The following is a 14,866-nucleotide window of genomic DNA, read 5'->3' as shown; positions in this document are numbered from 1 at the left end:
AAAGAAAGAAAGAAAGAAAGAAAGAAAGAAAGAAAGAAAGAAAGAAAGAAAGAAAGAAAGAAAGAGAAATTTAGGAAGAAAATATTATCATAAGAACATTGTCCTGCTTAGAAGAAAAGGGTAAACAATATAGGGTCCTAATATCCATGCAACAAATAGGATTGACATTGGAAAATCCTTTCCATTCCCTTCTGCCTAATCTGCTTAGGAGCAGATTTAGGGAAGAGAAGCATTTGACTTGTACCTTCTGGATAGCACCCATGTGAATTGAACCCACCCAGGTATCTAGTAGGCGAGCACAGGAGACTGAGAGAGGAGGCAGAAGGGCACGGAGGTGGTCCAACNCCACAGCCAAGGCTGACTTCTGCTCATCTCACATGGAGAANACTGCCATCCACATCACATANAATGTGTCAAGCTTTCTCACCCCCGATCANAAANAGCATCGTCGCTGCTGTATTTCATCTGCTTTGCTGAAATAATTTCCTTATGGGGAAAAGGTATACAGGATGGTGAGATGTCTCAGTGGATAAAAGTTGTTGCCTCTAAGCTGGAGGACTTGAGTGTGATCCCTGGGACACACAGGGGAGAAGAAGAGAATTAAATCCTCCAAGTTGCCCTCTGACCTCCACACACACACACACACACCTTATACCCACAAATAAATGTATTTAAATGTAAATGTACTACATTTTTATTACAAAATATTAAACTTTTCACCAGTTTTCATCTTTTATTTTTGAGATTACAATAGAATTACTCATTTTCCTCTTCCCTACCTCCCTCTAATCCTTTCCACATTCCTCTGCTTGTTCTCCTCTAAATTCATGGCNTCTTTTCACTAATTGTTCTTATATGCATATATGTATATACACATATATTCCTCAGTAAAACCTATTTAGTCTGTAAAAATATTATTTGTATGTATATTTTCAGGATAACCAACTGATATGAAGAGAAATGGTTATCATTTAGCCTATGGTTTTAATCAAGCAACTCATTGGTTTACTGTTCAATCCCTTACTAACCTCTTCACAAAACTAGTATGAGTATTACATTCTCAACATTTTTCTTGCTGAAACATGAAGGAAGATAAAGTGTTCCCTTGCAAGCCCCAGAGAAGTGAAGCCCAAGGGAAGCATCAAGTTCATGAATGGGGCTGCAACCATATGGCTCACTTTCTCTCTCTCTCTCTCTCTTTAGAGACTGGCTGAACATGTTGAGCCCACCCATTGTCCCTCCCAGTCAGCAGCCAGTGGAACAGTCTCTAGACTCCTCTGCAAGTCTGAGCGTGCAAGGTAGGAATGCAAGAAATTCTATACATAAAAGGATAAAGGTAAGTTCAACAACAAGAGTCAGTCACTCAGAAACACCTCTGCCTTCAGATTTGCCATACAGGCTAAACTATAGAGATGAACTGTCCCTGTCCTTCTGAAGGCTCAACCCAGTGTGGCATACAGTTGACATCTATGTCAACCCCCATGTAATTTCCAACTGTACCACTTCCCACTGTGTAACCACTTGTGAGTGTTAATTGCCACCTCTACAATTCCTGCCCAACCCTCTATGCTACTTCTGTGTAGAGAGATTCAGCAAGGCACAGCATTTGAAGCACTTAGAACAGTGACTGCCAAATGCCAGCAGTTGATATGGTAAAGCAGCCCCAGCTTCCTGGAACACTGGGATGCAGCCATGTACCTCATGATGTTTTATTCAGGACTGGACCTCATACATATGGCACTGGTCTGAAAATATTATAATAGAACTGGAAAATTCCTTCTTTCTGGGTTCCTGTCATGACAGCCATCATAAGATCATAGCAGGACACATTTCCTATGTGTTTTTGAGTTGCTAGTGTGAACAACCTGCTGGACCACTGGTGGTTATAGTATATAACACATCATCACACACAGCACATAATGCTTGATGATAGTTGGTTTAGAATGTTCTCCTATCTACTAAAGGCTGTTTACTGTAAAACAGCATGCCATGCTGCAACAACAGCCTTAGACATCTCTGTTTACTGCTTCCTGATCTCATTAGGAGACACATCAAGTGATAGAGCAGAGTCCTCTTGGCTTGCACAAATTAGCACACTTTATGGCATTCAGACACACCCTCACACACACACACACACACACACACACACACACACACACACACACACACACAAATCACTGCATTTCTCTGTATCACCTTGAGATCCCTTTGTGAAATAACTTTGCTTGTATGCATTTTCCTTAAGGCAGAGGTGCAGCCCTTTCACTAAAGCAAGGCCAGGACATCCTATGAACAGTGTGAGCATTTGTGGGGGATGGAATGAAAACCCCCTTGGTGTTGTCTGTGATGGGGAAGCCATGAAGATGAGCCAGTGTGTTTTAATTAGGAGCTGGGAACATGGATGTCAGGAAGGTCAGAAGTGGAACACTAGAGATTCTTTGGACTGGAGATGAAAGTCAGTTGTCGAAGAGCCTGGTTAGCATGCATAATACCTAGTATGAGGACACACTGGAATCATAGCTCTCTTGAAGCACAGACAGACAGATCAGGAGTTCAAATTCCTGCTCATCTGGTTTCAGGCTAGCCTGTACTACCTGAGACTTTTATCTCAAACAAAGAAACAAACTAAAAGAATCTCTGTTGACAGCAGTGGTTAGGTTGGCAGGGGTAGGAGTTAGACTGAAGTTCATTCAAGTGCATAACCAGAGTGACAAATGACCTCCAATAGGACTCTGAGACACTTTTCTGGGTTGAGTCTTGAAGACGGAAGAACACTACATCAAAAGTTTTGTAGGTTGTTGTTTTTAAGTGAAACTAATATAAATTGCTCCAACAAAAGTGCCAGGTCTCCTCTCCCCTGCTGCCCTGCTGCCCCAGGGAGGCAGGGGAGCATCCATTTTCCTTCAGGTATGGAAAATTGAGTATGAGAGCTCATACATCTGACTTGTACTCTGTGGCTGCCCAAGGGATGGAGATGTCTCTGTGATTTACTGTCTGAACTAGATTATGCCCCTCAAATTGGGAGTCTTTATAGAGGCGTACATTTATAATTACTTATGACAGAAAAACGGAATCTTGGCTGTCAGGAGGAGACCTTGCTGTGAGGGAACAAATAATATGTTATGTTAAGTGTCCTAAATAAAGCACAGGAACTGGGCACACAGTCCTTGAGCAAAGGTTATATATATGTGATAAGTGGCTATAGGGTGTCTTCAAGTTACAAGGCATAACTCACTTCTGACTGTGGGAGCTACATAATGTTGAAGGTAAACAAAACTCCCACTGAAGACAAGTTTCACAAAATTAGGGAGTTGTAGCAACATGCTGGCCAGGGTTACCAGATCAAGAGCAAGTCCTCCTTGCTGTCACCCCACCCCCCACCCCAGCAACCTCCCAACCCCCCCACCTCCACCCCCACCCCCATGCCCCCACCCCACCCCACCCCACCCCCAGTTCATCAGCTGTGCACTTCCCTTCTTCCTAGGAGCCTGTACTTCATACATTCAGGAGCTAATGTTTCCTGTTTGTTCACCATCTCCCTCTGAGATATGTGTGGGTGGTTTGAAGTTAATTAATACCATCAAAACTACTGTTACCTACTTGCTTAATCTCGCCATGATAGTGGCGAGATTTTAGGCAGCCTAGCACAATCTGCACTTAACTAGTACACTGAGATAGGGTTTCCATCCAATCCTGTAAAATATTTGTCAAAGAAAAATAATGTTCGGGTTTCCGGTTGGTATCATCAGAAGAGGAAGGCATGGCTGCAGTCATCTGGAGTGCATCCTGGGATTCTGTCGCCATTCGCTTATGTGTGCTGAAACATTGTATTTAGCCCTCATACCACCATCATGAGGCAAGTATCTGGCCTACCAGAAAATTAAATATCTCCCGGACTAAATCTCTGTGTTTTTAATGGCACACAGAGAGAACAGAGAGAATGAGACTTCTGGCTACTATGTTAACCTTGGACTGTGTCCGCTCTCCCACCCTTGCTTGTTCAAAATGATTAACCACAGTTGATGAGATCCAGGGACCACTGGGCCATAGATCTGTACATCTGGGGTGTCTGCATGTAACCTGCCACTTATGGCCACCCCAGAGTCTTATGGAGACAGTAGTACCTTGTTCACTATGTTCTCTCTCTCTCTCTCTCTCTCTCTCTCTCTGTCTCTCTCTCTCTCTCTCTCTCTCTCCCACTGATTTTTTTTATTCATTTTGTCTTCTTATTCCCAATTGGCCTCAGTATGTAAGAGGTCGCCAGTTTGCTAACTCACGGACCCAGATCCCTGAGCATTTTCTGCAAGGTTTAGGTTTTCCAAATTCTCAATAAAGCAGTTCACAAACACTGAAGCCTGGGTTTCCCACCTCATCCCAGGGTTTATACGTGTAGGAGACTTCTGAAATCAAACAGCAAGCAGGGGCCTCTACACTTTCTTTGCAAGCACTGTGATGACCTGACTAATGCAATTCTAGAAAACCTCCCGGGCCATACCAAAGGAAGTGCATGCGTTACGTCTGGCCCTGGGACCCAAGGGTCCTGCCCCTGCCCTAGTCAGTAGGATTCCGTGTCCCTGCCAATTTGTGCTCAGCCAGAATATCTCCAGTATCTAAGCACCACCCTAAGTGAGCCATGCGCCTGGCTAAAGCAGCATTGTGCTCACAGAGTTCTGTTCTGACCCTGCCGCCGACTGAAGGAGAACCGGCAAGTCCTTCCTGGTCTCTCCTCAGCTATAATATGCTTGTGGAATATCAATTACCACCAGCACAAGTGCCCTTAACACTTACTCAAAAAGCGTTTTCTCCGAGCCTGTGTGAAATGTAAAATGGGAAGTGAAGATTTCAGAACTTACTCAAAGAAACTACCCAGCTGACCTTTTGAAAATGAACCGCACTTTGCTAGAAGAATGGTTGTCAATTTGTTTTTGACATTTGTTCCTTTACAGATATGACCCTTAAATTATTCATGCCTACCAGTTCCAACATGGAATAATAATCACCTCTCTCTTCAGCCTGTAGACCTCTCCACAATTCACAAAAAAATCTGGAGTAAGAAAGGCCTTCCAAGGGAAGATTGGCATTGTCAGAGTCTCATAAAAATAACGCCCCTGCACGTTCTGTGTGGCAGTGTCACATGGGCCATTCAGCTGCCAGTCTCCCACAGGATACAGTTAGACAGCTTATGCTCTTTGTATGCATCATCCAAAATACCATTACAGAATTCACAGAATTCTCACCACTCCTTATAGACAGGCAAGCAGACAGACAGGCAGACAGACAGGCAGACAGGCAGGCAGACAGACAGGCAGACAGGCAAGCAGGCAGGCAGGCAGACAGACAGGCAGACAGGCAGGCAGGCATGGGTTATCTGTCCCCCATGAGCAGAAGTATCCTTTCATAGTTACTGTTTATAGTTACATAATGTTTTCACACTTAACAATAAGGGTCTAAGAGTTCTGCTTCACTGAGCACCTGTGGTACCTGGTGCCTCCAGCAATGTTCTGGACATAAGTAAACACTCTAGAAAATTCTCACATGCAGGTGAGTGTTTAGTGCATAGGAGACACAGGGCAATTTGAGCTAATGTATGGATTTTCTTAGGCTTTATTTACAGTGCAAAGCAGATTCAGATGTGGTATCTGGTGGTACTCATGTAATCACAGCAGGCAGCCTGGGCTGTATAACAAAGTCTTGTCCTTTTTTAAAACTTTAATTGATTTTATTTTCAAGTCCAGGATCACAGACATGTATTCTATCTTGGGCAGCAGTCATATTCTTTGTTTTTGATAAGTTCTTTGAGAAATGTATGCAGTGAGTTTTGATCATATTCACCACCTCTCCCACAACTCCTCCCACATCCACCTCCCAACTTCCTCCCACCTAACTTTGTGGGATTTTTTTCCCACCAAAGCCAATTTGTGCTGCCCAAATATAATAAGATGTGTGGCCTTCCACTGGAATGTGGCTGATTTGTTGGGTGCAACGCTCTGAGAAAACTGATTCCTCCAAGACTTAGGGGGGAACAAAGGAATCACAGAGCCAACCTCCCCGCGCCCCCCCCCCAGAAGAGGGGATGTAAAATTGGAGAAGTAAAAGCAATAATAGGAATTTAATGAGGTTTGCCCTACATGACATGGGATGTTTCTGCATGTTACCGCATTATGTCTCCCATGACAGTGAGGATAGGAGATTAAGTAGCCTGTATCCCACACCTAAGCATGTGGCTCTGAGTGCAGAGCCACAGGTCTGGCCATCTGTAGCTTGACCTGCACTCTGGGACTACCATAGAACACCCGCTGAGGTTAGAAGGAATCACACTGTGACAGGTCCTCTCTGATGGCTTTTAGTCTACTTAACTCTCTTTCCTTGAAGCTTTCTGAATTGAATAGCTCTCTTCATGGTTCCAGGGAGTGGGGCAGAGGTCAACCTTGGGTATTATACCTCAGGAGTCATCCATCTTGTTTATTGAGACATGTTTTTCATCTTGCCATGTAGTCTAGCCTGGCCAGCAGGTCCCAGGATTCTGCCTGTCTCCTGCTCCCAGAAACTGAGATGATGGCTTCTAGGGATAAAACTCAGGTCTTTGTGCTCACTATACAAGCATTATGCTATCCCTCCAAGTCTCAAAGGCCCTCTTAGTTCTCTAGTTAGACCCCCAACTCAACCTCCAGCTTATAAAATGAATCATGGTCTTTCTATGATCTTCTAGAATACAGAGTCTCATCCACTTCTTTAAGGCAACAATTACCATTTATTCCCAACTTAAACTTGAGGCAGAGAGATATTTTCTCTTAAATCACTTTCAGGAGCAGGGCTGTCTCTTGTATAGATCTCAGAGGTTCTGGGCTAGCAACATGCTCACTACTATAAAGAGGTGCCTTTCTTTCAGGAATATAAGTCAGCTCTCTAACTGAAACAAGTGCATGGCTGAGTCCATAGCTCCCTAGTCCCTCTACTAGAACCATCCCTACTTATGGGGTACCACATGCAGTCCAGAATTATGTCCTGCACAGAGGCCCAGCTTTCCTTACTTGTTAGCTTAGCACTGACACCTGGCCAGAAGTCATGTTCCTGCAAAGCTGGGCTCTGTAGGCTACAACGGTATAGCAAGGAGCCTCCCTCACATGTGACTAACCGAATTTGGAATTATAATAGAGACAACCTGGAAGGAATAAAGTTGAAATAATCCCTAATTAAACATCTAAGTCACATAGTGTGCCCCTTAAATAGCATCTTCCAGATGAGACCTATTCAGTTATCTATACAGAGGGTGCTCGGTTCCCAGAGGCACCTGACCTGTAATCATGTACATGACTTGCCTTCCAAAGCAATACAGCTTTCTAGTGGAAGAACCTTTCTGTCATTTCAACTCCACTCTTGTTCCTCTCTCTTTCCCCACAATGAAGGCACCCGTTTGCTGAAGACCAAAATGGAGTGTTTCCCAGTAGACCCAGATGCTACAGCTCATGGATACCTCCCTACTCTGAGGGATGTGGTAAAAGACTCTCCAGGCTCCTGGTACTTAGCAGCATCTTATCTCAAGTGTCATCCTTATTGACTCTCTCAGGCATCTGTTCCACACAGTGCCCCCTCACTGGGAATTGCTTAAACCATAGTGCATTAGTGCACACACAAATACAGTCAGTCATTCCTTAGGATTTATAGGAGGGAAAATGCATTATTTTTTCTTAATTCTAGAGGCAGCATCAGAAAAATCGAAAATCAACTAGAATGTCTTGATTCTGAGACATTAAATCTGATAAAGTAGTGTCCTTTATTTATTTTCAACCTCTAAACCTCAGCTTGCACATACAGGTTTTCTATTATCCACAGTTAAAATGCATTAAATATAGATAATTAACATTTCTATTAGTTGGCTCTCACAGGTGAGCTGAAGGGGACAGAGTTCGGGCAGCCAATGCTGCTGCATTCAGTCTGCTCTGCTGAGCTTGCTCCTCTTACTGCTGCTAACCAATTTCAGAGTAGATGAAGCTGAAAGTTTGTAAATAGATTATTATCTGAAAGGTAATTTTACTTCAGTAGAAACAGCTTTGTTCTAGGGAGAAGAGTAAAAATGTAATTTGGACCCCTGTCCAGATGCTCTGAGCCTGGTAGCAGAAAATGGTTTTATTTGTTAATTTGTCCTTTTGGAGTTTCTATAGCCAGTCTTTAAATAGAGCAATTTAGCATTTTAAGGGAAAAAATTTAAAGACTCTGCAGTATCCAAGAATATAATTGAAAATTACCCCATACCCATGCTGGATAATTACCTTTCAAAACATTTCCCAACACTTGACATCATAGTGGCAATTGCTTAATGATATTATAATTTAATTAAGCAGAGATTTCTATGGCAAAATGATTAAGTTGGAGGTCTCAGAAATTAAATTCCAATAAAAACAAAACCTTTTATATAAGTTTAAAGTACTTATTTCAATGTAAAATTGTGCATAACCGTACCCAGTTTTTGTACAGAATACCATTGTTGGAAATTTTAAAATCCATGCATTTAAAGCTTTGGCACTAAAACTCACAAAACTCTATTAAGCCTATGGCTCTAATGCATGAAGCTCCCACTCTGTGAGTGTATGTGTCGAGATGAATGCATGTATATAGCATTTACTGCTTTAGTTTATCTGCATTGTACAGGAAGAGCTCGGCTAATGAAGCAGCCCTTCCTTAGGCACATCACCGAGGTTATTCTCATCTTGAAAGATCCTCAGCTAGCTGTAAAATGTATTAAGTTTGACCTGTTTAACAGCACTAGCTTGCATTGTTACCGTCTTTAGTGCAGGCACAGAATACAATGAACAACTACTGCACAGGCCCCTGTTCTCTTGCGCTCAAAGGTTTGTCTAACCAATGCTTTAGTAAAGACCAGAAATTAAATAGCAGGTCCACAAGCAGTCATGATGCACTGTTGACCTTGTGACTTACGCCTTTCATGTTTTCATATTATAGTTGATAGAACATTTGGGTTTCCTCTTTGAAACAGAAATGATTTTTTGGTCTAAGGACTTTTAATCAAAGATGAATTTGTCTTAGTGTCCTATATAAATCATTTAGGAACATATGATGTCATTCTAACTCACTGTTCTCTCTCTCTCCCCACCTCCCCCCTCCCTCCCTCTCTCCCTCCCTTTATCCCTCCTCCTTCCCTTTCTCTCTTGTAAAAATCAAGCAAATACAGTGTGGGGGACCAAGTAAGCTGTAAGGAGCATGCGCCCCTCTTGTCCGACACAGTTAGACCATGTCCGCTGTAATGATGAACGGCCTTGTTAGGTTCTGTTGCTGTGATTACTGACCGTGACCAAAAGCAACCCGAGGAGGAAAGGGTCTGTTGCAGCTTACACTGAGTCAATCTCTGAGGGAAGTCAGAACAGGAACTAGAACCTGGAGGCAGGAGCTGATGCAGAGGCCATGGGAGGGTGCTGCTTACTGGCTTGATCAGCCTGCTTTGTTATAACTCGAAGGACAACCAGGCCAGGGTTTGCACTGCCCACAGTGAGCTTGTCCCTCCCACATCAGCTGTCAATCAAAAAAATCAAATGGCTCTGACATACGACAGGCTGGAAAAAAAAAAAAAAACAGCCAGCACAATGTTTATAGCTTTTGTTGAGAACGCATTGTATGGTGAGTATGAGCTTGCACTATCCCCACTAGAAACCTCACAGTTACTATTAATATCTCAATGTACACAGAATAGAGACTCAGCAGTGAATTTTCCCAATGTCCCATAGAATTGGGATGCAGAGCCATCTGCAGATTATCTAAGTGTCTTACCTCCTGCCTCTACAAAGCCTTTGGATCATGCTTAGCTGTACTGATACATATAAATTACTAAAAATATATAGCTAATAGTTCAGAGTTTATCTCATTACTATCCTAAATAGTACTAACAGCCATTAAGTGGGCAACTGCCGTGTGCCCTGTGCTATGCATATTACCATATGCAACCTAGATTTCTACAAAGCCCTATGGCACAGACATTGTGATTACCAGTTTATAAATGATGAAATCAAGGCCCAAAGAGGTCCAAATGAATCTGAAGCTCGCCACCATTCAGGCAGCCATCCCCGTTCCCCAGGGATACAGACTTTGGAAACTACAGGTACTTTTAGCTCTTCTGGAGAAGCAGGTTAACCCCTTGTTAACCTTTAGTGGCTGCTTTGTTGGGTATAGTTAAGTCACATCCTTTGGAAAGCAACAGTCAGCATCTCCACAAGGGGAAAAAACAGAACAGAACAAAAGCGGAGCCTCAGAGGCCATTCCTGAGGCAACAAAAGAAATAAAAGGAAGGCAAAAGTCTTTCTGCGATCTGTTCACTAAAAATTGTGCCAAGTAGCCATGTTGGCTACAGCTTAACCCGATGTGGTTGGTGACAGAGTCCATAACACATGAAGGATGTAAACCCTGGGATGCTAAGGTCATAGGAACTCATCTTAGGGTCTCTGAATCTGGACTTCTGCAGCATGTAGATGCATCGACAAAATCCTATACAACTGTTTCCCTAGCCTTTGCCCTCCCTAGAAGACATTTCCACTTACTGGTCAGTTCTAATGCTAAGAAAATTCCTCCTTGTTCTGAGCCAAAATGGGCTTCTCCAAAGCCCTCTGGCCTCCTCCTGGAGCCCACCAAGTCCTCTAGACTACTCATGCCTATGGCACTCCTCATCTTAAGGCCGGCAGGGCTAATGCCCCCATCACTGAGCCTATGGAACTCCTTACTCCTGGCCCCTTAATAGCCTCTGTCATATTCATCAGTAGGCTTTGAAACATGAGAAGTCAGATTTGTTCTGCTTCCAAATTTGATATTTGAAAATATAGGACACCTTTACATTTTTCTAGTCTGTCTCATGTTTAAATTCCCAATTAAATGTGTGATTCCACACCCTTCACAAAAACATTAAGCATGGTGCTAAAAGCTAAATTTGGGCATATTAAGACTTTAAAGAGTGTATTTGAGCAGACAAGGACTCATGCATTGGTCACTATCAATCTGCAACCAAGTAGGCTCAAGTGAGAGCAAGAAAACAAGGAAACTTTCATATGTGCCCTGGAAAGCTAGCCCAAGACGATGCATGTGACAGACTGAGGAGGGAGCCAGCTTGAGGGGAGGTAGATGATTTCTCAGCAATGGGGCACAAGTCTGTTTGTCCGTTCTTACATTGAGCTGGGGCTTTGGTGTACTTAATAAGTAGGAACCTGGGCACTAGAGCAAACTCAGATTAACAGCATGTCAATTAATTTCTACAACGGGATAAGAGAAGGGACACTGAGATTAAGCCTTATTACTTGGCTCTGTCCCAAACCCTGCCTCTGAATCCCCACCAGGCAACCTCAGATGACCTATTCCCTTTGTAGGCCTCAGCTTCCTCATCTGCAAAATGAATACCCTAATACCTGCCTGTTCAACACAGTCGTAATTGTCTAAGGAGCTACTGCAAGAGAAACTGGTTCCAAACCATTAAGGCCTCCTCCAGTGAGGTATCAGTCAGCAGGGCAGATGCATCAGTTTGTCTTAGCCCTAGGACTGTTGGTGTGGAACTCACCAACACACATTCAGTACACATGCCCTAAGAACAAACCTGTTTCCTATAATCTTTTGTGCCTGGCACTCGCCTCGGTGTCTAGCTCCAGAAAGGGCTAGGTTTTGGGTGGTACAAATGCGATAAGCTGTAGAGTAGCTTCAAAGCCTTGCTCATCATGTGAGCATATATGCCTGTGGTCCTAACTCTAGTTTACCAGTGTCCTGATAGTGATTGTAACAGCTTGCCCTGATTTTCCTGGTAAAATGCCCAGCCTCCCTCCACCACCTGATTATATTGTGAGCATTTAAGATCATGAGATTTTTGTGTTTTGTTTTGTTTTGTTTTGTTTTGTTTTGTTTTGTTTTGTTTTGTTTTGTTTTGTTTTTGAAGTCAGGGTATTGCTGTGGTTAGGCTGGTCTAGAACACATGGCCCTGAACCCTCTGATTATTGAGTTATTATAACAGTTCAGTACCCATCCCAGTAATATAATAGGCTTTTATTTATGCCTTCAAGAAACATTTTGGGGGACTGGAAAACTGGCTCAGTTCGTAATGTGCCTGCCACACAAGCACGAGGACCTGAGTTCCGATTGCAACACTCACATAAAAGTCAAGAATGGGAGTTCAGACCTCTATTCCCAGCACTGGGAGGTGAGGATGGGTGGGTCTCTGAGGCTCAGTGGACAGCCAGTCTAGCCAATCCAGTGAGCTTCCAGTTCAGGGAAGGATACTGTCTCAAAATGTAAGATAGAGAGCCTTGGAGCATGACAACAGCCACTCACCTCCATTCAGTGCATATACACTCAAACACACACACATACCCATGAACCATGCAGTTTCCACTGAACCTCTGTCACTGCAGATCTTTCTCATGCTCACTGCCCAAGTCCTTTGAAATCTCAAGCTCACAGCCCACACTTGTCCTTGGTCCTTAGAGAGATGAGCTAATAAAGAGAAAAATGCCCTAAACACCTCTTTTTCTCTGTGACTACCCTCATCTTTCTCACTCTGAAGGGAAAACACAGACTTTCTGAAGGAATCAGGACTCAAACGCCAAAGTCTTTGACACTGCTGGGCACTGAGAGAGCCTAGAAAGTATTCTCATAAAACGGTTTTAATTGCATACAACGTATCAGAAACCCTGCTAATGATTTAGGCAATGGTGTTCCCTCCACTCAAGCCACCATCTATATAACCCCATGGAGCTTAGACCTTCCTACCACTGAGAAAACTACAGCTCACCTAACATTTTCTGCTTTATGGATCTTAGCTTTGCAAATGGCATCATTTAAATGCATAGTTTTTTGGTAGCCTTCTTAGAACAAAATGAGTGAAGACTCTATTTTGACTTGAACTCACTGCTCTGCATTGGACACAGTTTCTGGTACGCACCGTACTTGTGTTTTGGATATCATCCTGTGTATCCTGATGCTAATGCACGTGACTCTGCCATTTCATCCTCTTTCCTTCAGGCTCTTCTCTACAGCATTTTGGGTTTGCTTGTTTCTTCTCGTTCTATTTTATTTTATAGGTAGGAGTGTTTTGCCTGCATGTATGTCTATGTTCCATGTGTACAGTGCTCATGGAGGCCAGAAGAAGGTGTTGGATACCATAGGACTAGAGTTACTACAGGAAGTGTGAGCTGCCATACAGGTGCTGACAATCAAACCTGGGTTCTCTGTAAAAGCAACCAATGTCCTTAACCCTGAGTCATCTCTTCAGCCCCCTATTTACTTTATATCCTTCATTGTGGAGCTGGCCCTTTGAGTCCCTGGCATTTCTTCTCAAACTTATAGTGCTTGAGTGGATCCAGTAGTTTCTACCGTGGTCCTTCTTTCCAGCCTAACCTTTGCCTGCATAGAGAAAGCTCTTTAGAGAGGTGGTGACCCCACCCTGACTCCCTTCTGGGATTGCACTTACGGAATTCTGGGCCACACCAACGGCTAATGTCTTGGTGGTTCCCCTTGCCCACAGGTGAAGAGGATCCACGTGTGGAAGAAGACGAGGAAGTGCTGACTCTGTTGTATGACCCATGTCTCAACTGCTACTTTGACCCTCAGACTGGCAAATACTACGAATTGGTCTAGCTCCTTCATCGTAACAGCAGCGTGAAGTCCACAATGGGCACCGTGACTGGGTGTTGGGCATGGGGGCCCATGGAGTCAAAAGGAATGGAGAGAAGGGCTTTGTAAATAGCATTGAATGTTAAGAACATCTGCATTCTCTTTGTAGCTGAGTGTGTGGCTTTGAAAGTTGTGGAGGAATTAACACAGACACCAGATTTTAGGCTTTGAATTTGTTCTTAGTTGTTCATTCTAGTCCTCTAAGTCTCATTTCGTATACGTTATATAAGCAAATTAAGAATTACTCATTCAAATTTTTCCAGTGTTAATCGATAATAAATGATGGCTTGATACACTACAGGAAGTGTATTCTTGTTTAAAAGATATCTGAAACCTTTTTTATGGCTTGTTTGTATTAAAAATAAAGTATAGAGGCCAAGAGACTGCTTCCTTTTGTTAACCCTGTTGCCCTTACCACATTATTCCTAGGCAAGTTGCCATTGCTTTAACTCCTTGGAACCATGAGCTGCTCAGACTTACTGATCAGGTTTGTGGGCGTGACCTCATTATGTGCTTTCAGTTCTAGCTCCTCCAGAGTTGGCCAAGATCACAGCCTTGTTAATCATTAAGCTGCTTTGCACTGTAATTTTCTTTTACTCCTCCTAACTTTTACCACTGATCTTTGAATCTTAACAGTCTCACTCCATGGATCCAGATTTAACAAGGAGTTGCCATCTTAACACCCTTCCACTCCTCACTGTTTCTGTGACCCATGGCTAGAGAGAGCCAGGTGGCTTCCTTTGATTGTTAAGGTACATCAGAGCAGTTCTGCTCTTATCCCAGAGTAGGAAGTATACTCATCCCATGTTCAGGTAGATGGCCTTGAGTCATGTGCCAAGTACTTTAAGGCTGAGAGGGAAAGTTCTTATTAACAGACATGTTTTGTTGTTTCATAAAGGTTTTTGATAAGGAGAACACCGTTAGAAATGGAAAGTTATTGGTGTGTGGATGGATTTAATGGCAGTTCCCTGATTTCATTTAATATTGCTCGATAGAGAAAGTACCTTTTTTCACAAGCAGATTTGGGCTCCTGTCCAAAGGATCATACATTATTTAAAGCCATGTTTGTGCTTGATAAGCTTTTAATCCTTTTTCTCAAATTATACTTTGTTATGAATTCCTCTCAAATATCTTCATGTTTACAAAATGAAAATGAATAAAACAAGGCTTCATAGAGCATGCAAAATTGCCAAGGACCAGCCTCTGCTTAGAG

At 43.0% G+C, this 14,866-nt stretch overlaps 1 protein-coding gene across 2 annotated transcripts in view; it reads left to right on the top strand.

Annotated features, from left to right (window-relative positions):
• The window catches only part of C14H3orf67 (chromosome 14 C3orf67 homolog), a 243,624-nt gene extending 229,592 nt beyond the window's left edge, over positions 1-14,032 (top strand). Inside the window, exons 15-16 of one of the 2 annotated variants that reach the window (XM_029468705.1) lie at positions 1,204-1,298; positions 13,505-14,032. In XM_029468705.1, coding sequence (XP_029324565.1) covers positions 1,204-1,298; positions 13,505-13,617 — 208 coding nt within the window. In that variant the 3' untranslated portion in view covers positions 13,618-14,032. The remainder of the gene's footprint in view (positions 1-1,203; positions 1,299-13,504) is intronic. The other variant, XM_021181991.2, reaches the window with a different exon arrangement.
• Positions 14,033-14,866: the final 834 nt, after the last annotated feature.

This window comes from Mus caroli, chromosome 14 (genome assembly GCF_900094665.2).
Source record: "Mus caroli chromosome 14, CAROLI_EIJ_v1.1, whole genome shotgun sequence".
NCBI lineage: Eukaryota > Metazoa > Chordata > Mammalia > Rodentia > Muridae > Mus > Mus caroli.
Note: the sequence above shows the minus strand (reverse complement) of the source record. Positions and strands in the feature narration are given on the sequence as shown.